This window comes from Salmo trutta, chromosome 20 (genome assembly GCF_901001165.1).
Source record: "Salmo trutta chromosome 20, fSalTru1.1, whole genome shotgun sequence".
In the NCBI taxonomy this organism is placed as follows: Eukaryota; Metazoa; Chordata; class Actinopteri; order Salmoniformes; family Salmonidae; genus Salmo; species Salmo trutta.
The window spans coordinates 48,699,278-48,726,551 of NC_042976.1; the positions used below are offsets into that span (position 1 = coordinate 48,699,278).

The following is a 27,274-nucleotide window of genomic DNA, read 5'->3' on the forward strand; positions in this document are numbered from 1 at the left end:
CCTCTTCACTTCTGTGGTATAGAATAACCAAACGAATAGATTAACCAAAAGATAAATTAGCTTATATATATTATTGCATACATATACAGTATCATATCTTATATATGACAACATGTAAGTCATCAACTTCCCAGAATCAAACTGGAGTTCTTGAAATGAGTTGAATGACAATTTGAATTAATAAAACTGGTACTGTAAATGTTTTACTTTATTTTCAACTTTATTTTCAAGTTTGTTTCTTTACTTTGGCCTTGTTTTGTTTTAGAGGAACTGACCTTAAGTGGCCAACTCAAAGTCATCCCTTCCATCAAGCCCCTTTTCACCCGCAAGCTGGATGCCTTAGAGGTGATTGAGGGACGTAACGCCCGCTTTGACTGCAGGGTCAGCGGAACACCACCTCCAAAAGTCAGCTGGGGACATTTTGGTAGGAGACCCATTTTCATCATGTTCACCCAGCCAAATAATTTCCTATAAATAGCCTACTATTTGAAAGTATTTTCAAATACTTATTTCAAATACTATTTTCAAATACATGGGTTTAATGCACGTGAGTGTATTTGAGTATTTTAAAATACATGCCAATACTTTCCAAGTTTATTTCCGAATACATTTAAACAATTAACTACTTTGAAATCTATGTGAAAGTAATTGAAATATTTGATATAGTATTTGAACCCAGGTCTGGCAGGTACACATTGTTACATAGTAATTTCTACAGTTATACTTGTTTGTGACATGCACAATTTCAAGGTTTCGCAAATAAAATCACTATGCAGACAATGTCTCAATGTCTGTATGTCCTCTTCTCTCCCCAGACCATACACTGGTAGAGAGTGACAATGTGCAGATCTTACAAGAGGGAGGACGTCACTCCCTCATAATCTCTCATGTCACCAATGAGGACGAGGGCTTCTACACAGTCATCGCTTGCAATCCACACGGCGACGCCGAGAGTGCCGCTGAGCTCTATGTCCAGGAGCCCAAACCTGCTATGTCATCTCAAATGTAGGAACACACTTACCACCTACAGTCCTCACCATATGTATTTGGACAGTGTAGCTACATTTGTAATTTTGGCTCTGTACTCCAACATTTTGGATTTGAAATCTAAATGATTAATATGACAGCGACAGTACAGAATGCCACCTTTTATTTTAGGGTATTTTCATATATCAGTTTTACCATTTAGACATCAAATCACTTTTATAACTTTGTGTCCCCCGCTTGAAGAAATCATAAGTATTTGGACAAATTCGCTATAGTGTGTTAAAGTAGTCAAAACTTTAGTATTGGTTTTATAATCATTGTCTGCAATGACTACATCAAGCTTGTGACTCTACAAATACGGTTGGTGCATTTACAGTTTGTTTTGGGGCATGTCTTGTCCAATAGTAACTGAATGGTGAATTACGTCGGGTGTCATTTTGGAGTGAGAATAAAGTGAGAATAAAATATGTTCCTAAACACTCTTATATTCATTTGGATGCTGCCATGATCATGACAAATCCTGAATGAATCATGAATAATGAAGAGTGAGAAAGTTACAGAGGCACAAATATCATTATTCATCAATATTCAATATCCATTCATGAATTTTCTTAATTGTGGCAGCATCAGGATGAATTTAGAAGTGCTCAGAAACATCCTAAATGCACATTTAGAAATAAAATGACTCTAGGCACCATTCACCATTAAGTTACTATTGGGCAAGACGTCCCAGAAAATACCCCAAACAATCTGCAAATGCACCCAACGAGTTGTAGAGTCAAGCTTGATGTAGTCATTGGGTGCAAGCGATTTGGGACCAAGTACTACGCTTTAGACTAGTTTAAAAATTCTTTGGGATCGGTGTCCCGTCCACGGGACGGTTGAGCTAACATAGGCTAATGTGATTAGCATAAGGTTGTAAGTAACAAGAAAATTCCCAGGACATAGACATATCTGATATTGGCAGAAAGCTTAAATTCTTGTTAATCTAGCTGCACTGTCCAATTTACAGTAGCAATTGCAGTGAAAGAATACCATGCTATTGTTTGAGGAGAGTGCACAATTTTGAACATGAAAAGTTATTAATAAACAAATTAGGCACATTTGGGCAGTCTTAATACAACATCTTGAACAGAAATGCAATGGTTCATTGGAACTTTTCACATACACTGCTGCCATCTAGTGGCCAAAATCTAAATTGCATGATGATGGTACAAAAAAATATAAAAGAACGGTTGGTTTTTCTTTGTATTATCTTTTACCAGATCTATTGTGTTATATTCTCTTACATTCCTTTCACATTTAATTTGTCCAAATACTCCAAGCGATTTCTTCAAATGGGGGGGACTAGATACTGTATATAACGTGGGGGAGACTGGGGGCAATTGTAACACCTTAAATTTCTCCCAACAGAAACTAGCTAGAGTGACGAAACTGAGTACATGCCCATTAAAGTTCTCTCCCTGCTTGAAAAGTTTCAGCCAAATATCTCACTATTTGCTCATTTTATGGGCAAGTGTTTGTTTTTTAGGTGTGTAAGTAGTTTGTTCCACTGGCTGTACATTTTTATACTATCCTGAGCATTAATGTCCAAGAATTCAAACTAACATAATTTTCATCACTTTATATTTGCTTAACTTTGACATGATTGACATGTGTCACTATTGTTTTCTCTTGCTAGGCACATGAGGTTTTGCCATGGTTGCTAGGGTAAAAATAACGTGGCTATATACAGGGAGTACCAGTACCGAGTCGATGTGCAGGTGTACGTGGTAATTGAGGTAGCTATGTACATATACAGTAGGTAGGGGTAAAGTGATTAGGCAACAGGATAGATAATAGACAGTATTAGCAGGGTTTGTGGCGATTGTGAAAGTGTGTGTGTGTGAGTGTGGTATCAGTATGCACGTGTCCGCGTGTTATGTGTGTGTGGAGGTATGTAGTATGTGTTTATGTGTCTGTTGGGGTGTCAGTGTAAGTATGTGTGAGTGTGTGGGTAGAGTCCAGTGTATGTGTGTGTGTGTGTGTTGGGGTGTCAGTGTAAGTATGTGTGGGTAGAGTCCAGTGTGTGTGTTGGGGTGTCAGTGTAAGTATGTGTGAGTGTGTGGGTAGAGTCCAGTGTATGTGTGTGTGTGTGTGTTGGGGTGTCAGTGTAAGTATGTGTGAGTGTGTGGGTAGAGTCCAGTGTGTGTGTGTTGGGGTGTCAGTGTAAGTATGTGTGAGTGTGTGGGTAGAGTCCGGTGTGTGTGTTGGGGTGTCAGTGTAAGTATGTGTGAGTGTGTGGGTAGAGTCCGGTGTGTGTGTTGGGGTGTCAGTGGTAAGTATGTGTGAGTGTGTGGGTAGAGTCCAGTGTGTGTGTTGGGGTGTCAGTGTAAGTATGTGTGAGTGTGTGGGTAGAGTCCGGTGTGTGTGTTGGGGTGTCAGTGTAAGTATGTGTGAGTGTGTGGGTAGAATCCAGTGTGTGTGTGTGTGTGTGTTGGGGTGTAAGTATGTGTGAGTGTGTGGGTAGAGTCCAGTGTGTGTGTTGGGGTGTCAGTGTAAGTATGTGTGAGTGTGTGGGTAGAGTCCAGTGTGTGTGTGTGTGTGTGTGTGTGTGTCTGTTGGGGTGTCTGTGTAAGTATGTGTGAGTGTGTGGGTAGAGTCCAGTGTGTGTGTTGGGGTGTCAGTAAGTATGTGTGAGTGTGTGGGTAGAGTCCAGTGTGTGTGTTGGGGTGTCAGTGTAAGTATGTGTGAGTGTGTGGGTAGAGTCCAGTGTGTGTGTTGGGGTGTCAGTGTAAGTATGTGTGAGTGTGTGGGTAGAGTCCAGTGTGTGTGCATCGAGTCAGTGCAACAGAGTTAGTGCAAAAAAAAGTGTATGAATTGAGACAGATGTAAGTTTCTTATATAAAAAAATGACCGCCCTATTTCAAGGGGTCTCTGAACAATAGAGTAAAATTCAATACAATACATTTTGTCCCCGGTCTTCCCTAATTTTATGTCTAAGTGGTAAAGCATATACACTATATATACAAAAGTATGTGGACACCCCTTCAAATTAGTAAATTAGGCTATTTCAGCTACACTGGTTGCAGACAGGTGTATACAATCGAGCACACAGCCATGCAATCTCCATACATAAACATTGGCAGTAGATTGGCCTTACTGAAGACCTCAGTGACTTTCAACATGGCACTTGGATACCAAAAAGTCAGTTTATAGGATTCCAACAAGACAGTTTGTCAAATTTCTGCCCTGCTAGAGCTGCCCCGGTCAACTGTAAGTGCTGTTATTGAGAAGTGGAAACGTCTAGGAGCAACAACGGCTGCGAACAGCTGTGCACTGGTACTCCCTGCCACACAAGCTCACATAATGAGACCGCCGAGTGCTGAAGCACATTGCGCGTAAAAATGATTTGTCCTCAGTTGCAAAACTCACTACCGAGTTCCAAACTGCCTCCGGAAGCAACGTCAGCACAAGAACTGTTCGTTGGGAGCTTTATGAAATGGGTTTTCATGGCCAAGCAACTACACACAAGCCTAAGATCACCATGCACAATGCCAACTGTCGGCTGGAATGGTGTAAAGCTTGCAGCCATTGGAATCTGGAACAGTAGAAACGCGTGATGAATGATGAATCACGTATCACCATCTGGCAGCCCGACAGACCAATCTGGGTTTGGCGGTTGCTAGGAGAACACTACCTGCCCCAATGTATAGTGCCAACTGTAAAGTTTGATGGAGAAGGAATAATGGTCTGGGGCTGTTTTTCATGGTTCAGGCAAGGCCCCTTAGCTCCAGTGAAGGGAAATCTTAAAACTACAGCATGCAATGATATTCTAGACTGTTTGGGGAAGGCCCTTTCCTGTTTCAGCATGACAATGCCCCATGCACAAAGCGAGGTTCATACAGAAATGGTTTGTTGAGATTGGTGTGGAAGAACTTTACTGGCCTGCACAGAGCCCTGACCTCAACCCCATCGAACACTTTTAGGATGAATTGGAACGCTGACTGCAAACAAGGCCTAATCACCCAACATCAGGGCTCGACATCACTAATGCTCTTGTGGCTGAATGGAAGCAAGTCCCCACAGCAATGTTCCAACATCTAGTAGAAAGCCTTTCCAGAAGAGTGGAGGCTTTTATAGCAGCCAAGGGGGGACCAACTCCATAGTATTGCCAATGATTTTGGAATGAGATGTTCGACAAGCAGGTATCCACATACTTTTTGTCATGTAGTGTATGTATGAAAATCCTCTCAAATAAAACATTCTCTACTATTGTGTCATATTGATCTTATTGATCAAATGCTGGAGAATGGAGAACATTTAAGTTTTAGCTTCACTGTCTAAATACAGAATTTAGAAATAATCTAGCCTAGATTTCACAATCCATATTAAGCACATTCAACAAGTTGTTCTCTCTCTCTCTAACCCCTCCCTCTCTTTCATTTCCCTCCCTCCCTGCTCTCCTCCCTCCAAAGGGCGAAGCTAGAGAAGATGCCATCCATCCCGGAGGAGCCTGAGGTGCTGGTCAACGAGGTTGAGCGCTTTACCATGCCTGACTTTGTCAAGCCACTGTACGACCTGGACGTGATTGAGGGCACGGAGGCCGTGCTCAAGTGCAAGGTGGCCGGCCTGCCGTACCCCACCATCGTGTGGTTCCACAATGGCAAGAAGATTGACAGCATGGAGGACAGGAAATTGACACAGTGTGAGTTGAGATTAGTAAAAAAAAAATTCTGAGGTCTTGGCTGTTTTCTTTTGATTTTCCCATGATGTCAAGCAAAGATGCACTGAATTTGAAGGTAGATCTTGAAATTCATCCACAGGTAAACCTCCAATTGACTCAAATTATGTCAATTAGCCTATCAGAAGCTTCTAAAGCCATGACATCATTTTCTGGAATTTTCTAAGCTGTTTAAAGTCACAATCAATTTAGTGTATGTAAACTTCTGACCCACTGGAATTGTGATTAAGTGAAATAATCTGTCTGTAAACAATTGTTGGAAAAATGACTTGTGTCATGCACAAAGTAGATGTCCTAACTGACTTGCCAAAACTATAGTTTGTTAACAAGAAATTTGTGGAGTTGTTGAAAAATGAGTTTTAATGACTCCAACCTAAGTGTATGTAAACTTCCGACTTCAACTGTAAGTCCAACTGCGACTTTCATACACTAGCGCATCACAATATTTTGTAAAATTGTCCAAACTTTGTCCAAAATTAAATGCACCATAATTTATAGATAAAGTTCCTATATTCGATTAATCAGTTGTAGTACAGCAATGGTTTTTGGGAAACATCTTCAAAGCTAACAACGGACTTTCAGCAGGATATAATGATTAGCTTAACGCTATGATGCGCTTTGGGAAACTCACCCCTGTGCTGTTCCTCTTTTCCAGTCAGAGACATCCACAGCCTGGTCATCAGCTCTGTCTGCCATGCTCACGGAGGGGTATACAAGAGTGTCATCGCCAACAAGGTGGGCAAGGCCACTTGCTATGCCCATCTATATGTGACTGGTGAGGAATCCCAGATTACTTTTTGTTAATACTTATTTCAAGCTGTTAGGTTCTAATTTTTCTGAGTAAATAACCCACGGGCACTAGTGAAGCTTAACCAAGTTTAATTCTTCCCAAAGGGTCGACACAGCTGTATTCAGACAAAGACAGGTTTCCACCACTACAAATATATATACTCCACTTTAGGCACTCCTCCTTCTCTCCAATAATTACATCTTATGGTTCGACAGGAAGAGGGTAATAGGGTAATGAACCATAATTTCTCCCTCCGGGGGATCTGACCTGACCTCAACCCCTCCTTTGCCTAATCCACAGATGTCCATCTGCTTCCCCTATAGCAATCCTGTGACCTCCTCCCGTCCACCCAACACATTCCACAGCCATCTGTCTTTCTACAGAGAACCATTAACTGACATAAAAACCTGTCTCTTCCACTCCTTTATATACTATGCTTATGCGTATAACAATGTTCAATGTTTACCCCGAATCCAACAAAGCCTAAAGATTTAATGCACTATGTTACATTTATAATGCGTTGTAAGACTTGTCATGCACATGTATGGGCCTCATACTGCCTAAATTCCAGCCATGTTGAGTCAGTTGACATTTGATCAACTTTGTCAATAGAATCCTTTTTTAATTTAATTTAATTTAAATGTAACCTTTATTTAACTAGGCAAGTCAGTTAAGAACAAATTATTTTTTACAATGACGGCCTCAAGAGAGTCTAGTCTGTTGCTGAATCCCAAATCAACAACAATAGCCCCTACCCCCATGGCACTCCTGTAGATCTGAAAGGATCTGATAGGTTTAAGCAACACAGCAATTACATAGGTTTGCCTTGCTTTGCCTCGACTGGGTGGAGTTTTTGCCATATTGGGCGCACCTTGCCAAGGGTTTATGGGCTAGAGGTCGATTTGGGATTCAGCATACTTTGATGCATGCACAAAAGGGTCATTTTACCATTCCTCATTAACTTTAACTACAGTGTTGATGGAATAGGGGACCTGGGCTAGAGTCCAAATAAAAAGTAGACAGCCCTCGGCCCTAAACCCTCAGTCCTTAAATTACGTTTTACATCGTCACAACCGAGTGTACCTTACCCAAGCGAGGGAGAGTGATGATCGGAGAGGCAATCTCAATGGTGGAAATCTTGAAATTGAGATTAAAAACAACCAACCTAAAGCTATTAATGTACCTAGCAAGCTAACGTAGCTAGCACTCCAGTCAGATAGCTAGCTACTGTCACCCATAGCTGGCTAGCTAGTTTTATAGTTTGGTTATTTATAAAAAAAAAAATATATATATATATGTTTATGAAGCTAGCTACTTTTTATAGGGTCCTCACTATGAGATTCAGACAATTTGCCAACGCTAAAATCAATGTCATTTACACTACCATTCAAAAGTTTTGGGTCACTTAGAAATGTCCTTGTTTTCCATGAAAACATACATGAAATGAGTTGCAAAATGAATAGGAAATATAGACAAGATGTTGTCAAGGTTATAAATAATGATTTTTAATTGAATTAATAATTGTGTCCTTCAAACTTTGCTTTCGTCAAAGAATCCTCCATTTGCAGCAATTACAGCCTTGCAGACCTTTGGCATTCTAGTTGTCAATTTGTTGAGGTAATCTGAAGAGATTTGCTTCCTGAAGCACCTCCCACAATTTGGATTGGCTTGATGGGCACTTCTTACGTACTATAAGGTCAAGGTGCTCCCACAACAGCTCAATAAGTTTGAGATTCGGTGACTGTGCTGGCCACTCCATTATAGACAGAATACCAGCTGACTGCCTCTTCCCTAAATAGTTCTTGCATAGTTTAGAGCTGTGCTTTGGGTCATTGTCCTGTTGTAGGAGGAAATTGGCAATAAAGCACCATCCACAGGCTATGGCATGGCGTTGCAAAATTGAATGATTGCCTTCCTTCTTCAAGATCCCTTTTACCCTGTACAAATCTCCCACTTCACCACCACCAAAGCACCCACAGACCATCACATTGACTGCACCATGCTTGACAGATGGCGTCAAGCACTCCTCCAGCAACTTTTCATTTTTTATGCGTCTCACGAATGTTATTCTTTGTGATCCGAACACCTCAAACTTAGATTCGTCTGACCATAACAATTTTTAGAATCTTCCTCTATCCAGTGTCGGTGTTCTTTTGCCCATCTTAATCTTTTCTTTTTATTGGCCAGTCTGAGATATGGCTTTTTCTTTGCAGCTCTGCCTAGAAGGCCAGCATCCCAGAGTCGCCTCTTCACTGTTTATGTTGAGACTGGTGTTTTGCGGGTACTATTTAACCTCACTAGATTTGCAGGTTTGTTAGAAACACGATATGAACACTTATGGTGTTAAACAGTTACTGTTTGGTTCTTTTCAGATGTTCTTCCAGACCCTCCAGATGGGCCCCCAGTAATAGAGGCGGTTACTGGCAAGACTATCACCCTAAGCTGGAAGAAACCCCGGAGGCTGGATCCCTCTATTGGTAATTTTCATTTCACTAGCATTTCTATCATTCATTATAATGTGGATTGTGGAACCATGGTTCCCTGTATTTCAAGAGCTAGCTTCTAGACAGTTGTAACAGCACCCGATGAAAAAGAAAAATGAAGTGAAGAATGATGTATATCTTTACTATATTTGGTATTACCAAGTTTATAATCAAAGGATACGGCACCAGGGTGAATCATTTATTGATTAAGAATATTGAGAAAGATTAGGCTGGAGGTATCATATCCATTTTCGTAGTACAGGAAAAGTTCTATACTGAACTAAAATATAAACACAACATTTAAAGTGCTGGTCCCATGTTTCATGAGCTGAAATAAAAGATCCCAGAAATGTTCCATACACACAACCAAAAAATTTCTGCACAAACTTTCAGAAACCGTCTCAGGGAAGCTCATCTGCTTGTTCGTCATCCTGACCAGGGTCTTGACCTGACTGCAGTTCTGCGTCTTACCTGGCTTCAGTGGGCAAAGACTCATCTTCGATGGCCACTGGCACACTGGAGAAGTGTGCTCTTCACGGATGAATCCCGGTTTCAACTGTACCGGGCAGATGGCTGACATGTGGGCGAGCACAATGATGATGTCAACATTGTGAACAGAGTGCCTGATGGTGGGGTTATGGTATGGGCAGGCAGGCATAAGCTACGGACAATGAACACAAATGCACTTTATTGATGGCAATTAGAATGCACATGACGAGATCCTGACGCCCATTGTTGTGCCATTCATCTGCCGCCATCACCTCATGTTCCAGCATGATAATGCACGGGCACGTCGCAGGGATCTGTACATAATTCCTGGAAGCTGAAAATGTCCCAGTTCTTCCATGGCCTGCATACTCACCAGACATGTCACCCACTGAGCATGTTTGGGATGCTCTGGATCGACATGTACGACAGCGTGTTCCAGTTCCTGACAATATCCAGTAACTACACACAGCCATTGAAGACGAGTGAGACAACATTCCACCGGCCACAGGCCACAATCAACAGCCTGATCAACTCTATGCAGTAATGTGTCACTCTGCAAATGGTGGTCACATCAGATACTGACTGGTTTTCTGATCCACACCTCTTTCTTTTTTTAAGGTATCTGTGACCAACAGATACTTATCTGTATTTCCAGTAACGTGAAATCTATAGATTAGGCCCTACTGAATTAATTTAAATTTACTGATTTCCTTAAATGAACTGTTACTCTGTAAAATCTTTGAAAATGTTTCATTTTGCATTTATATTTTTCTTCAGCGTAGTACATGTTCAAGTTAATTCTGTTTGAATGCCATTCCAACAGGTCAAGGTTATGCTCTGTCTACATGTATTCACACGTATCAAAAATGTATGTTTGCCATTGCAGATCCAAACACGTTGATGTATGCCATCCAACAACAAGCGCTGGGCTCGATCCAGTGGACCATCATAGTGTCCAGTCTGAAAGACCCTTGCTACACAGTGACCAGCTGCTCCAAAGGAGTCTGCTATGCCTTCAGGGTCCTGTCAATCACCACCAAGGCATTTAGCAAACCCTCTCCGTCCACAGACCCAGTGCAACTTGTCAACAGAGGTATGAGTCATCAAATGAGGGCAACATGAATTGATGACATGATGCCTATATTAGTGGTTGCTGGCAAGGGCTGGTTTAACAACATGTAAGCATGGATTGCACTCTCTCCTTGTCCAAAGACTGCTGACAAGGCATGGAACAAATATGTCGTTTTTAAAATGTGATGAACTATCCCTTTAAAGAGATTTAATTTCTTCCAAGGTCCATATCTTCAGGAGGGTCCGGTGATCATTGATAAGCCAGACATAGTCTATGTCCAGGAGAACCTGTCATTCAGCATCACCATCACTCTGAACCACGTCAACGCTTCAGTTATCTGGAAGAGGCAAGTCACACACTGTATCACTACAGCTGATACACTAACAATAATGTATTAACCTGTTTGGGATAGGGGGCAGTATTTTCACGGCCGGATAAAAAAACGTACCCGATTTGGATAGAACAAACTCTAAAGTTTCTAAAACTGTTTGAATGGTGTCTGTGAGTATAACAGAACTCATATGGCAGGCCAAAACCTGAGAAGATTCCATACAGGAAGTGCCCTGTCTGACAATTTATTGTCCTTCTGGTGCATCTCTATCGAAAATACAGCATCTGTGCTGTAACGTGACATTTTCTAAGGCTTCCATTGGCTCTCAGAAGGTGCCAGAAAGTGTAATGGGGTGTCTGCAGTCTCTGGGTGAAGAACAGCAGGAGCATTTGATAGTGGTCAGGCTGGGAACAGTGACACAGGAGATGCGCGTCCACGAGACTACTCCATTTTTTTCTTTCAGCCTTTGAATGAATACAACGTCGCCCGGTTGGAATATTATCGCTATTTTACGAAAAAAATTGCATAAAAATTGATTTTAAACAGCGTTTGACATGCTTCGAAGTACGGTAATGGAATATTTTGATTTTTTTTGTCACGAAATGCGCTCGCGCGTCACCCTTCATATAGTGACCTGAACGCACAAACAAAATGGAGCTATTTGAACATAACTTCGGATTATTTGGAACCAAAACAACATTTGTTGTTGAAGTAGAAGTCCTGGGAGTGCTGCAGAGGATAAGTTCATTTGAGTTACCAGCCTCAGAAATTACAGCCCCAAAAAATGCTTTGCAGAGTTCAAGGAACAGACACATCTCAACATCAACTGTTCAGAGGAGACTGTGTGAATCAGGCCTTCATGGTTGAATTGCTGCAAAGAAACCACTACTAAAGGACACCAATAAGAAGAAGAGACTTGCTTGGGCCAAGATACACGAGCAATGGACATTAGACCGCTGGAAATCTGTCCTTTGGTCTGATGAGTCCAAATTTGAGATCTTTGTTTCCAACCGCTGTGTTTTTGTGAGATGCAGAGTAGATGAACAGATTATCTCCACATGTGTGGTTCCCACCGTGAAGCAAGGAAGAGGTGGTGTGATGGAGTGGGGGTGCTTTGCTGGTGACACTGTCTGTGATTTATTTACAACTCAAGGCAAACTTAACCAGCATGGCTACCACAGCATTCTGCAGCGAAATGCCGTCCCATCTGCTATGCGCTTAGTGGGACTATCATTTGTTTTTCAATAGGACAATGACCCAACACACCTCCAGGCTGTGTAAGGGCTATTTCACCAAAAAGGAGAGTGATGGAGTGCTGCATCAGATGACCTGGCCTCCTCAATCACCCGACCTCAAACCAATTGAGATGGTTTGGGATGAGTTGGACAGCAGAGTGAAGGAAAAGCAGCCAACAAGTGCTCAGCATATATGGGAACTCCTTCAAGACTGTTGGAAAAGCATTCCAGGTGAAGCTGGTTGAGAGAATGCCAAGAGTGTGCAATGCTGTCATCAAGGCAAAGGGTTGCTACTTTGAAGAATCTCAAATACACTTTTTGTAATGAGTGTCGTGTGTGGAGGACCAAGACGCAACAGGGAAGTGTATACTCATCTTCTCTTTTTAATATATAAGAAGGAAAAACAAAATAAACACGTATACAATTAACAGAAACGACACTAACAGTTCTGTCAGGTGACAAGCACAAAACAGAATACAACTACCCACAATACAAACACACCCCTAATTATAGGACCTTCAATCAGAGGCAACGATAGACAGCTGCCTCTAACTGAAGGCCCCAACACCAATTAACTAAACATAGAAATACAAATGACTAGACAGAACATAGAAATAAACTAACATAGAACAATAACCAAAACCCTGGACTAATAAATCAAATACCCCTCTCCATGGACACATACACACAACCACCCTGAACGACATAAAACAAATACCCCCTGCCACGTCCTGACCAAACTAAACACTAACAAAAAACACCTTTACAGGTCAGAACGTGACAGTACCCACCCCCCAAAGGTGCAAACCCCGGATGCACCTAACAAAAAGAAAATACAAAAATAAACCCCAAAACAAAAAATTCCCAGCTTATATTGGGAGGGAAGGGAGGGAGGCCACCGTCACCGACGATGCCTCTGCAACGCTCCCCCCTCTCCGCATACTAGTCTCTACAGAGGTGGCTCTGGAGCGGGACGTATCCCTCGCTCTGCCACTTGCTCACCCTTTTCTTTGCAGACTCTGGGGCAAGGTCCCTCTTTGTCGACCTCGGACTTGGGATCCTCGCTACGAGCGACTCTGGCTGCGTCGGACTGGAGGGTGACTCTGGCTGCGTCGGACTGGAGGGCGACTCTGGCTGCGTCGGACTGGAGGGCGACTCTGGCTGCGTCGGACTGGAGGGCGACTCTCTCTCGGGCATAGGTGCCGGACACTCGGGCTGAGGCACTGTCGTTGGGCACTCTGGGTTAGGCGCTGTTGCTGGGCACTCTGGGCGAGACGCTGTGCCATCTGGGCGAGGCGCGTGCACTGAAGGCCTGGTACATGGTGCTGGCTTCGGGGGAGTCAGACTAGGGACACACACCTGTAGGCTTGTGCGGGGAGCAGGGATAGTTCGAGCTGGACTAGGCTGCAGCTCGGGAAGCCTGGTGCGCGGTGCTGGCTTCGGAGGAGCCAGACTGGAGACACGCACCTGTGGGCTTCAACGAGGAGCAGGAGTAGGATACACCGGGCCTTGGGTAAGTACTGGAAGTCTCGAGCTCACCTCCCGTCTTGCACAACCCGTCTTGGCTGGATGGCAGTAGTAGCCCTGTACGTTCGTGGTGCTGGTACAGGGCGGACTGGGCTATGAAGGGGCCTGATGGTCGCCGTGCGTAGAGGAGGTGTCCTGTAGCCTGGACTTCGGAGGCGTACCAGTGGCCAGACGTATTGGGCTGGCATCCTCCTTCCAGGCTGGATGCCCACTCTAGTACGGCCTTTGTAGGGGCTGAGATCACACGCACTGGACTGTGCGTGCGCAGGGGCGAGATCTTGCGTACCTCTTCGTACTTCAGCGCTCTTCACTCCATGTGCTCCCCATAATAAGCACGAGGTGTTGGCTTCAGGGGCAGCCTTTGCCCAGCCACCACCCCGTGTGCCCCCCCCCAAAAAATTATTGGGGCTGCCTCTCAGGCCTCCTTGCTAGCCTCGTCCCAACGTACTTCTCCCGGTCCTCACCGTTCCTTCGCCACGGACCTTCTCCCGCCAGGATTTCCTCCCATGACCACGATTCCCTGTAGTCCTCCTGCTTCCTTGGCTGCTCCCTCTTCTGTTGCTTGGTCCGGTTGTGGTGGGTAGTTCTGTAACGAATGTCGTGTGTGGAGGACCAAGACGCAACAGGGAAGTGTATACTCATCTTCTCTTTTTAATATATAAGAAGGAAAAACAAAATAAACACGTATACAATTAACAGAAATGACACTAACCGTTCTGTCAGGTGACAAGCACAAAACAGAATATAACTACCCACAATCCACAATACAAACACACCCCTAATTATAGGACTTTCAATCAGAGGCAACGATAGATAGCTGCCTCTAACTGAAGGCCCCAACACCAATTAACTAAACATAGAAATACAAATGACTAGACAGAACATAGAAATAAACTAACATAGAACAATAACCAAAACCCTGGACTAATAAATCAAATACCCCTCTCTACATGGACACATACACACAACCACCCTGAACCACATAAAACAAATACCCCCTGCCACGTCCTGACCAAACTAAACACTAACAAATAACACCTTTACAGGTCAGAACGTGACACTTTTTTGGTTACTACATGATTCCATATGTGTTATTTCATAGTTTTATGTCTTCACTATTATTCTACAATGTAGAAATTGAAAAAATAAATAAAAACCCTTGAATGAGTAGGTGTGTCCAAACTTTTGACTGCTACTGTACACCACATTCTATTAGTAGTGTCTGCAGACCATGTAGACACTTCTCTTATAAATGCCCACAGACAGCTGTTAGCGGGGCTCTCCATGGGACTGTTATGCCCTCGCTCTAGTCTTCTCATAAGAATAGTGAATTGCCTTCTCTCTATAAGACTATGGGTACATTTCTATGCGCTACTTGCCTTAATTTTATTGGTTTCATAATTTATTTGTATACAAATTCTTTTAAATTGACTTACTGAAATTCAGTTGACATGTCCCTATTTTGTTCGTGGATGATGTGTGTCCTCCTGGGCAGCTCACAGTAAGGGTCTGGTCTTGGTGGGTTTCGTCCTCTTTTAGTTAGATGGGAATTTCTCTCATGCTTCCATGCGCCACCTGTTTTCCTCGTCAATCTTAAATTAATCATTGTTTATTAACAGTTAACTGGAGAGGTTCCAACAAACTTCATGCACTATAGTACACGTCTGTCAGGAGCTCTGTTGGGGCAGTCCCGTTCGATCTATTATATACTTACACAGACAAATTGTATTTGCATGATTTAGCTTATTCATTATTGATTATAAATGTTTTGGTTCATGCATGTGAACGACCAATACCTCATGAGGCTCCTTCTCTCTAAGCTGAGACCTTGAAACTCAAAGGTTCTGGGCATATGGCCAAATTGCAAATACTGATGGTGAGGATTCAGTCAGTCACTTGCATGAACGAAGAAACTGATTATTAGAAAAGCACAAACATAGAACACACAAAATGGTTATTAGAAAAGCACAAACATAACATTTTCCATCACATGTCCTTAACCTCTCTAGGGCCGGCGGGACGAAATCGTCCCACCTACGTAACAGCCAGTGGAATCCTGTGGCGCGTTATTCAAATACCTTAGAAATGCTATTACTTCAATTTCTCAAACATATGACTATTTTACAGCATTTTAAAGACAAGACTCTCGTTAATCTAACCACACTCTCCGATTTCAAAAAGGCTTTACAACGAAAGCAAAACATTAGATTATGTCAGCAGAGTACCCAGCCAGAAATAATCAGACACCCATTTTTCAAGCTAGCATATAATGTCACATAAACCCAGAAGACAGCTAAATGCAGCACTAACCTTTGATGATCTTCATCAGATGACACACCTAGGACATTATGTTATACAATACATGCATGTTTTGTTCAATCAAGTTCATATTTATATCAAAAACCAGCTTTTTACATTAGCATGTGACGTTCAGAACTAGCATACCCCCCGCAAACTTCCGGCGAATTTACTAACAATTCACAAAAAGCATAACAATTATTTTAAGAATTATAGATACAGAACTCCTCTATGCACTCGATATGTCCGATTTTAAAATAGCTTTTTGGTGAAAGCACATTTTGCAATATTCTAAGTAGATAGCCCGGCATTACAGGGCTAGCTATTTAGACACCCAGCAAGTTTAGCCTTCACCAAACTCCGATTTTCTATTAGAAAAGTTTGATTACCTTTGGTGTTCTTCGTCAGAATGCACTCCCAGGTCTTCTACTTCAATAACAAATGTTGGTTTGGTCCCAAATAATCCATAGTTATGTTTCAACAGCGGCGTTTTGTTCATGCGTTCAAGACACTATCCGAAAGGGTAAATAAGGGTCACGCGCATTTCGTGAAAATAGATTTCTAAATATTTCATTACCGTACTTCGAAGCATGTCAACCGCGATTTTGCCAGCAACCAGCTGTCAACCTTGATATTGCCAGCAACCAGCACCATACGCCGACCCACTGAGCCCTCAATCAACTGGCCATATTGTTCTTAACTTATTGGGGCTATGTGGGATGTTAGCGTGCCACCCGTGGCGCACCCTATCAACAGCAGGTGCATTTCAAGAGCGGCAAATTTGAAACCAAATAAATGTCAAAATTCAAATTTCTCAAACATACAACTAACTTACAGCCTTTGAAAGATAAACATCTCCTTAATCTAACCATGTTTTCCGATTTCAAAAAGGTTTTACGGGGAAAGCATAAAGTTAGGTTATGTTAGGAGAGTACATTGACAATAGCTGTGTGTAGTGTATTGTCGATTCAAAGACAGGCGTCACCAAAACCATAAAATCAGCTAAAATTATGCACTAACCTTTTACAATCTCCATCATATGACACTCCTAGGACATTATGTTAGACAATGCATGCATTTTTAGTTCTATCAAGTTCATATTTATATCTAAAAATAGCGTTTTACTATGGCGTTGATGTTCAGGAAATCGTTTCCCTCCAATACCGGCAGTCAAGTCATGACAACAAAATAATTAATTAATATTAGAAAACATTGGTAAAATATTATATTGTCATTCAAAGAATTATAGATTTACATCTCTTGAACGCAATGGACTTGCCAGATTTAAAATTAACCTTACTTGGAAATCACACTTTGCAATAATCTGAGCACTGCGCCAGAAAAATACGCATTGCGATACAGACTAACCACCATGTTGGAGAGATCTAAAATCGAAAATACTATGTAAATAATCCATTACCTTTGATTCTCTTCATCAGATGTCACTTCCAAAGAATCCCAGGTTCATAACGAATGTAGTTTTGTTCAAAAAAGCTCATCATTTATGTCCAAAAACCTCCGTGTTGTAGCACATGATCTAAGCCAGCCGGACTTCACTTCACATCACGAACGGAAAAAATATATTTACGTTCGTTCAAACATGTCAAACGTTGTATCGCATAAATCATTAGGGCATTTTTTAACCAGAACATGAATAAAATTCAAGGCGGACCATTGGGTTCTCTTTTAAAACGTTTCGGAATGAGAGTACCCACCATCAACTCGCACGCCAGGTGTCTAATGGGCCATCGCCGTTCCAAAGCTCTTCTTCAGTCAGATCTCACTGTAGAAGACTCAAAACACTTTGTAAAGGCTGGGGACATCTTGTGGAAGCAATAGGAAGTGCCAAAACATTCCTCACCCCCTTTGTTTTTCAATGGTATAGGCTTAAAGTCAATTCAACACATCAGGTATCCACTTCCTGTCAGAATCTGTCTCAGGGTTTTGCCTGCCAAATGAGTTCTGTTATACTCACAGACACCATTCAAACAGTTTTTGAAACTTTAGGGTGTTTTCTATCCATATATAATAAGTATATGCATATTGTAGTTACTGGGTAGGATTAGTAACCAGATGAAATCGGGTACATTTTTTTATCCAGCCGTGAAAATACTGCCCCCTATACCCTAACAGGTTAACTGTATTTGAAAAGCACCATGCCCATTCTCCGGCCTTCTTGTTGGCTTCACAAAAATTGAGTTCACAAATATGCCAGTGTGCAAGAATGCCATTTTAATACCAAGTGCTGTAGGATAAAACAATAAGATGTGTGAAACAGTCAGACAACAAAAGTTCTTACCACTAAAATGTATCCACCACGACAATGGGATATCTAAGCTGCCTTATTGTTCTCTGTGATTAGAAGTGGAGTGGTCCTTGCAATCAAACCTGGGCTGTATGAGATGAGTATGCCTGATGATGACCAGCACTCTCTGAAGATCATGAGGGTGAAGAGTGGCGATGTGGGTCAACTGATGTGTGTTGCCTCCAACAAGTTTGGCGTCGACTCCTGCATCTTTAGTGTGGAAATGGCAGGTGAGTGCAATAATGACAGATTATGATAATGGATTGAATTTACAGTATGTATCTCTCTTTGCAGCTGCTTAAAGCGCTTTGCATTGTTTGGGAGTGGAAACTCTTCTCATCCACTATAGTAATGGCCATTAAGAAGTTAGCTACTTTTTCAAAATGCCTTGCTGCATGCAGCAAGGTACATCGTCAGGAAATGTTGTCTGCTTCATGTTTTGTTTCCTTGCTATGATACTTTGAGTATCGACATATTGAATATTGTGACAACAGTATCTAACACATTTTCATGTTCGCTCTGTAGCACCACCAACCTTTGAGTCCATCATGGAGGATGTGGATGTGCACATGGGGGAGACACCTCGCTTGGCTGTGGTTGTGGAGGGCAAGCCCATTCCCGACATCCTTTGGTTTAAGGTGCATACATGGAGACACACATATATTTGAGTGTGTATATCATTGTAACCCTTTATGAAGTTGCACACTCATGCCATATATATACTCTATAGATAACTAGTTTGATAACCAGAATGTAGGTAGTCAGCTGGTAACTGCTGAGAAGGTACATAAACAATGACTTGTAGTGACAGGATACTCCAAATTATGTTTCAAATTAGTTTATAAAGACTTCATAAAGCTTTCATAAAGTGTTCATAAACACTACATAGATGTGTCACAAATAATCTATGACTGTATGTCATGCCTAATAAAGAGTTCGTAAACAGTGGTGTAAAAAGTACCCAATTGTCAAACTTGAGTAAAAGTAAAGACACCTTAATATAAAAGTAAAAGTGAAAGTCATCCAGTAAAATACTACTTGAGTAAAAGTATTTGGTTTTAAATATACTTAAGTATCAAAAGTAAAAGTATACATCATTTCAAATTCTTTATATTAAGCAAACCAGATGGCACCATTCTCGGGAGGCGAAGGTCGAGTCATGCATCCTCCAAAACATGACCCACCAAACCGCGCTTCTTAACACCGGCTACTTAACCTGGAAGCCAGCCACACCAATGTGTCAGAGGAAACACTGTTCAACTGACGGCCGAGGTCAGCCTGCAGGCACCCGGGCCCATCACAAGGAGTCGCTAGAGCGCGATGAGCCAAGTAAAGCACCTCCGGCCAAACCCTCCCCTAACTCGAACTACACTGGGCCAATTGTGCGTACTTTTGGGTGTCATGGAAAATGTATGGAGTAAAAAGTACATTATTCTCTTTAGGAATGTAGTGAAGTAAAAGTAAAAGTGGTAAAAAATCTAAATAATAAAGTACACATACCCCAAAAAACTACTTAAGTAATACTTTAAAGTATTTTTACTGCGGTACTTTACACCACTGTTCATAAATGTGGCAAAACTGTGTGGCATCATTACTAATGTCAAATGTGACATACCCCTATGTCGTATATGACATTATCCTGTGCTTCTTAAAGGGTGACATAAGCATGGCTTACTAAGGCTTTATAAATCCTATTAAGTTGAGCCATCACAAAACGTCTATAACCTTGTCATACACCCTGCTGAAAGATTGTAACAGGTTGTAAGCCTGTAAGCCTGGTCTCCAGCACGGGAACAGAATACCTGGTGGCTAGGTAGTCTCAGGTTCGACTACGCCCGTCTGCCCGGATCAGCCAGAGCGGGCCGTCTGCCCGGATCAGCCAGAGCGGGCCGTCTGCCCGGATCAGCCAGAGCGGCCCGCCTGCCCGGATCTGCCAGAGCGGCCCGCCTGTCCGGATCTGCCGGGGTGCCCCGCCTGTCCGGAGCTGCCGGATTGTCCCGTCTGCCCGGATCAGCCAGAGTGGCCCGTCTGCCCGGATCAGCCAGAGTGGCCCGTCTGCCCGGATCAGACAGAGTGGCCCGTCTGCCCGGATCAGCCAGAGTGGCCCGTCTGCCCGGATCAGCCAGAGTGGCCCGTCTGCCCGGATCAGCCAGAGTGGCCCGTCTGCCCGGATCAGCCAGAGTGGCCCGTCTGCCCGGATCAGCCAGAGTGGCCCGTCTGCCCGGATCAGCCAGAGTGGCCCGTCTGCCCGGATCAGCCAGAGTGGCCCGTCTGCCCGGATCAGCCAGGGTGGCCCGTCTGCCCGGATCAGCCAGGGTGGCCCGTCTGCCCGGATATGCCAGGGTGCCCCGCCTGTCCGGCCCAGCCCGAGTGGCCCGCCTGTCCTCCGGCCCAGCCCGAGTGGCCCGCCTGTCCTCCGGCCCAGCCCGAGTGGCCCGCCTGTCCTCCGGCCCAGCCCGAGTGGCCCGCCTGTCCTCCGGCCCAGCCCGAGTGGCCCGCCTGTCCTCCGGCCCAGCCCGAGTGGCCCGCCTGTCCTCCGGCCCAGCCCGAGTGGGCCGTCTGCCCGGGTCAGCCCGAGTGGCCCATCTGCCCGGCGCAGCCAACGGTGCCACCTAAGTGGGCGACGCCGAAGGTGGAGCGAGGTCCACGTCCCGCACCTGAGCCGCCTCCTAGATAGGTGGGTTGGGGAGAGGGGGTGTAGCACAGTGCTGTTGTTGACAGCAGCCACCCTCCCTTCCCTCCCTTTAGATAGGGGGAAATTTTTTTGGGGGGGGGTTGTATTTTCTATTAGGTGCAATCGGGGTCTGCACCTTTAGGGGGAGTACCGTCACGTCCTGACCAGCAGAGGGAGTAATTGTATTAGTTTTGGTCAGGACGTGGCAGAGGTTTTGTGTTACGTGTAGGTTGGTTGCTGGACTCTCAATTGGAGGCAGGTGTTTCTAGTTGCCTCTGATTGGGAGTCCTATAAACAGGTATGTGTTTTTCTTTGTGTTTGTGGGTAATTGTTTCTGTTCAGTGTGTTAGCTGTCAGGACTGTTTAGCTGTCGGTTGTTTCTTGTTTTGTAATTATATAGTGTTCTGTCTGAATTAAATTATGAACACTAACTCCGCTGCACCTTGGTCTTCTCTCCAGTACGACAGCCCTTACAAAGGAACACAGGAACCAATGCAATAACAACCAATGCAAAGCAATTCATATGCTGCATCTCAATGCAATAACAACAAATGGAATGCAATTAATACATTTAATTTACGAGACTACAAAACAAATAGACCCAGCTAGCTAGCTAACTGTTTTCTGAGCTAGACTCACCTTCAATACTAAGGATTATCTGTGTCTGTAACAATACAAAAGTAAATATTATAGAGACAATTTAGGCCTCTTTCATTTGCAAATCTCATGACAAGAGTGTGGCTTTGAGATATAGCTACTGTAGTACATAAGAGGGATTTCTATTTAGCTGAGCCTATTAGCTACAGTACCAGTCAAAAGTTTGGACACACCCACTCATTCAAGGGTTTTTCTTTATTTTTATTATTTTCAACATTGTAGAATCATAGTGAAGATATCAAAACTATGAAATAACAGATATGGAATCATTTAGTAGTCAAATCAAAATATATTTTCAATGTAGCCACCCTTTGCCTTGATAACAGTTTTACACACTCTTAGAATTCTCTCAACCAGCTTCATGAGGAATGGTTTTCCAACAGTCTTGAAGGAGTTCCCATATATGCTGAGCACTGGTTGGCTGCTTTTCCTTTACTATGTGGTCCTACTCATCCCAAACCATCTCAATTGGGTTGAGGTTGGTTGATTGTGGAGGCCAGGTCATCTGATGCAGCACTCTATCACTAGCCCTTACACAGCCTGGAGGTGTGTTTTGGGTCATTGTCCTTTATGAAAAAGAAATGATAGTCCCACTAAGTGCAGAGCAGATGGGATTGCGTATCGCTGCAGAATGCTGTGGTAGCCATGCTGGTTAAGTGTGCCTTGAGTTGTAAATAAATCACAGACAGTGTCACCAGCAAAGCACCCCACATCATCACACCTCCTCCATGCTTCACAGTGGGAATCACACATACAGAGATCATTCATTCACCTACTCCACGTCTCACAAAGACACGGCAGTTGGAACCAAAAATCTCAAATTTGGACTCATCAGACCAAAGAACAGATTTCCATCTGTCTAATGTCAATTGTTTGTGTTACTTGGCCCAAGCAAGTCTCTTCTTATTATTGGTGTCCTTTAGTAGTAGTTTCTTTGCAGAAATTCAACCATGGATTTCTGATTCACGCAGTCTTCTCTGAACAGTTAATATTGAAATGTGTCTGTTCCTTGAAGGATTTATTTGGGCTGCAATTTCTGAGGCTGGTAACTCTAATGTACATCCTCTGCAGCAGAGGTAACTCTGAGTCTTTCTTTCCTGTGGCAGTCCTCGTGAGAGCCAGTTTCATCATAGCGCTTCATGGTTTTTGCGACTGCACTTGAAGAAACTTGACATTTTCCTGATGGACTGCTTATTTGAGCTGTTCTTGGCATAATATGGACTTGGTATTTTACCAAATAGGGCTATCTTCTGTATACCGCGCCTACCTTGTCACAACACAACTGATTGGCTCAAACGCATTAAGAAGGAAAGAAATTCCACAAATTAACAAGGCACAGCTGTTAATTGAAATGCATCCCAGTTGACTACGCCATGAAGCTGGTTGACAGAATGCCAAGAGTGTGCAAAGCTGTCATCAAGGCAAAGGGTAGCTACTTTGAAGAATCTCAAATATAAAATACATTTTGATTTGTTTAACCCTTTTTTGGTTACTACATGATTCCATATGTGTTATTTCATAGTGTTGATGTCTTCACTATTATTCTACAATGTAGAAAATAGTAAAAATAAACAAAAACCCTGGAATGAGTAGATGTGTCCTATATTTTGACTGGTACTGTAGCTAGCTACATTTCGTATTGATATAGCTTATGCTGCTAGCTATCTAGCTAGCTAACATTAGCAATTGCTGTGAAGTCACCAAAATTATTTGAAATAACTATTGAAGTAGCCATGCAGGCATGTACACAGATACAGGTCTACAGTACCTGTCCCTTTGCCCTCCCACTCGCCAAGCTCCCTTATGGGTGGTGGTATAATTATTTAAAAAAAATAGTGTACAGTTTTTCATTTCACACAGTTATGCCGCATTTATGAATCCTTTATAAAGCATGACATACTGTTGTAGATTGTTTGTGACATTTATGTCGTGTTTCTGAAGGCTTTGTGAAGGCTTTCTGAGGCCTTTATAAACTGCACACAATTTAAAGGGCAACTCCACCACTTTTCAACCTTATTTTCATTATCACAGTTCCATTGTCTACATATGTGAAAATGGCACATTTCTATGTTTTGTAGAAAGAAATATGAAGTTGAAAAGTTCTACTCAATGACATCATCAAAAGTTAAAACATTTTAAAAACTGTCATTTTTAAACACTATGAGATTCTTGGTAACGTGGGGAGCAAGAAAATATCCTCCTTATGGCTAGAAACTCATTGTAAGTTTTGAAAATCACATTTTTTTTAATTTTAATCTTACTCTATGATTTCAAAGAGAAGCATTTTTTAGGACCTTATCTTTTTTCCCCACAGATAATATAAATGCACTATTTTCCCAAATGTAGACAATGGTATGGTGCTGGAGATAATGAAAATGAGGTTGAAAAGTGGCAGAATTTCCTTTTAAAGCGGGTCCACATTATATGCATGCTTATTTTGATGAAATGTGATTAATTCCAGAGTGACATATTGTTACTTTGTTTTAGGATGATACATTGTTGTGCGAGAGTAGTCACATCACCTTTGTGTATGATGACAACGAATGCTCCCTTGTGCTGCTCAACACAAGTCCAGAAGATTCAGGGGTGTATACCTGCACAGCCAAGAACCTGGCTGGTTTTGTGTCCTGTAAGGCTGAGCTCACCGTGCACACAGGTAAGCCTTGGGGTACCATTCAATGAAATATGCATTCCAGTATTGACACAGAGGCATAGTCGTCTGATGTTTTCAGACCTCAAAGTAGACGTATGATGAGATATATCCACATCCTAGGCCACCAGTTGTATCGTTTCAGCTAAATGCCTTAATCCCCAAATTACAGGAAAATATTAGTACCGTCTAATTTCCTGGTTGTTTTATTCTGTGATTATCTTTTCTATTCATTTAGGATATTTTAGTAGACAGCCGGATCTACACAACCGATGTCGAAGGACGTGGATTCAGCTTGACATTAGACTACATTTGAGGCCTAAAAACATCTGACAAACTTTCATTTTGGAGTGAATAGTCAGATTGTTGAGATGCAGCTATGTAGCGGCAGACCTAAATTAGCAGTTGGGAATGTGATTAACACATGCCCGAACACTATGAAATGTGGGCCTATAATTAGGCTACATTGTAATTGTGTCCTCACTTCTGTGCTACCTTGCAGTTAAAGAAGACAAGGAGGATACAATGGAGGACAAGGAGACCGTTCTCAGGAAGATGCGCCGGCTGACTGACTACTATGACATCCACAAGGAAATAGGGAGGTGAGGCACCCGTTTGTAAATAAAGCTAGAAAAAAAGAGTAACATAAACTAGATGGTAATTTTCCATGAAAAAAAGTTGTGAGACTTGCTTTAATTCTTTAAAAGTATTTTTGTTGTAGTGGAAGATTTTAGATTTGAAAAGCAGAGAAGTATACTAAGATTTCATACGCTCTAAGTTTTTGTCTAACTTGTTGGGAAAGTGGTCAAAGTAGCTGATTTGTGTTAAAAGTCACAATAGACCTTTTCACACTGCATTGTTCTTAGACCTGGGATATCCTCACTGCATGAAAAGACATGTTTCTGGGTTGAAAATTCCAGATCACTTTCCCTCAAACGGTTTTCAGAAATTATCAATGGCGTGTCACACATACACAGCTTTGGCACACCCTGCGTGAACATTGGGAAACGAATGGGCTGGTGTTCAGACGATATGAACGGGTCTATAAACCCGGTGTGATTAGGTTGAATATTTACGAAAACTTACCCGGGAATGAACAGCATCTTTCAGGGTGTCCTGACAACGCGTACTGCAGTTGTGTGTGTGTGTGTATGTCTGAAAAACTCCCGATCACTCTCTCCCACCGAATTGAAACTTTTACAAACCTGCAATACTCACTCTCCCACCTCATAAATCTCAGAACCTTGCCGTGACGAAGGCGTCAAGGCATGCGTACTAAGTGGTGAAAATGCTAGCTGGAAATTGCTAGCTAACATTATTGCTAATTTGCTACACCAGCTGCAGTAGTCAACACTAAAACAATCTTTAGGCTTGTTTAGAAAACATACCGTTACTCTGTGTTGTTACTATCAAACATCCACTTGCCAAACTATGGTTGCGCATACCGGACAAACTGGTTAAACACACATTTGTTTCCCTGAAAGGAGCTAGTAATATTAACATTAGGCTATACAATGCTACTTTTCAAACATCTAAACCCACTTTCACATTATACATTCACAAAAAAAAATTATAAAAAAATTATAAATTGCTATCTTTAAATGCATTTTGGAATAACTTTAACCATTGATACACAAATGAGTAGGCCTAACATTAGCTAGGTAGCTATACACATCACAAAATTAAAGTCAAGTCTATTTGTCAAATACACTCGCTGGGCGTTAAACTGTAAACGAACTATACAGGTATTCATTCGCGGACAGGTTTGAATTTACACTTCACCTTATATAAAAGTTTGATTTGTTATATTAAAAAATTCAGTAATGACTCCAAAAAAGTATGGCACTCATCCGTTTTTATGGCCAGAAAGAACTGCCTTTAGCTGAGAACTGAGGAAGTTTGCTTGCAATACCAAGAAGTCAAACAACTTTGGGAGGTAAGACCCCAAGAAATTGGGCAACTACCCCTAGTGGCGAACGTAAGAACTGCAGTCAAATAGGTCGGAGAATAATAATTCTGTCAAGGAAACGTTTAATTTTCTTTTTTGCGAAATAGAGGCATATTAAGACAAAAGAAACAAAACACAGTCTGTGAATGATAACAAATTAGTGTCGGAATTGAACAAATAACTATGCAAATGGTAAGCATTGGCCGAGTAACAAGCTAAAAAATAGGATTTTGATTCCTATTCAATGTTCTATAAATATGACTTCACTGTCCGTTTTGTCCTATTGTTTTTGGTTGAACAGTAAAGCAATCAGAATGGAGAAAACACATTAAAATCACTTCGAATTAATTTGTTGCCATCCTAGGGCATATTTACAACTTTTATTAGTCAGAAACATGAAATACTGTCATATCGTCAAAAATTTGAAAAATACAGTGATATGATATTTTGGCCATATCGCCCAGTGTTAGATATACAGTCCCTTTGGAAAGAATTCAGACCCCTTGACTTTTTCCACACTTTGTAAGGTTACAGCCTTATTCAAAAATTTTCCTCATCAATCTACACACAATAAACCATAATGACAAAGCAATAAACAGTTTGCTAATTTATAAAAATATTTATATATATAAATATTACATTTACATAAGTATTCAGACCCTTTACTCAGTACTTTGTTGAAGCACCTTTGGCAGCAATTACAGCCTCGAGTCTTCTTGGGTATGACGCTACAAGCTTGGCATACCTATATTTGGGGAGTTTCTCCCATTCTTCTCTGCAGATCCTCTGAAGCTCTGTCGGGTTGGATGGGGAGCGTTGCTGCACAGCTATTTTCAGGACTCTCCAGAGATGTTTGATCGGGCCACTCAAGGACATTCAGAGACTTGTCCCAAAGCCACTCCTGCATTGTCTTGGCTGTGTGCTTAGGGTCGTTGTCCTGTTGGAAGGTGAACCTTTGCCCCAGTCTGAGGTTCTGAGCACTTTGGAGCAGGTTATCATCATCCTGAAAATCCTGAAATATCCATCCCTAACTATAACATTTTCCTGACAAGATAGAACTGCCAAAGGTGGCGGAGTTGCAATCTACTGCAGAGAGAGCCTGCAG

At 42.2% G+C, this 27,274-nt stretch overlaps 1 protein-coding gene across 1 annotated transcript in view; it reads left to right on the forward strand.

The window, feature by feature from the left end:
- LOC115156197 (striated muscle preferentially expressed protein kinase) overlaps nucleotides 1-27,274 on the forward strand; it is a 125,116-nt gene that overhangs the window by 43,601 nt on the left and 54,241 nt on the right. The window contains exons 8-18 of the mRNA XM_029703567.1: nucleotides 266-424; nucleotides 816-1,005; nucleotides 5,445-5,674; nucleotides 6,366-6,485; nucleotides 8,873-8,977; nucleotides 10,359-10,565; nucleotides 10,767-10,890; nucleotides 18,298-18,470; nucleotides 18,766-18,878; nucleotides 24,059-24,227; nucleotides 24,724-24,823. Of these exons, the coding sequence (XP_029559427.1) occupies nucleotides 266-424; nucleotides 816-1,005; nucleotides 5,445-5,674; nucleotides 6,366-6,485; nucleotides 8,873-8,977; nucleotides 10,359-10,565; nucleotides 10,767-10,890; nucleotides 18,298-18,470; nucleotides 18,766-18,878; nucleotides 24,059-24,227; nucleotides 24,724-24,823 (1,690 nt within the window). The remainder of the gene's footprint in view (nucleotides 1-265; nucleotides 425-815; nucleotides 1,006-5,444; nucleotides 5,675-6,365; nucleotides 6,486-8,872; nucleotides 8,978-10,358; nucleotides 10,566-10,766; nucleotides 10,891-18,297; nucleotides 18,471-18,765; nucleotides 18,879-24,058; nucleotides 24,228-24,723; nucleotides 24,824-27,274) is intronic.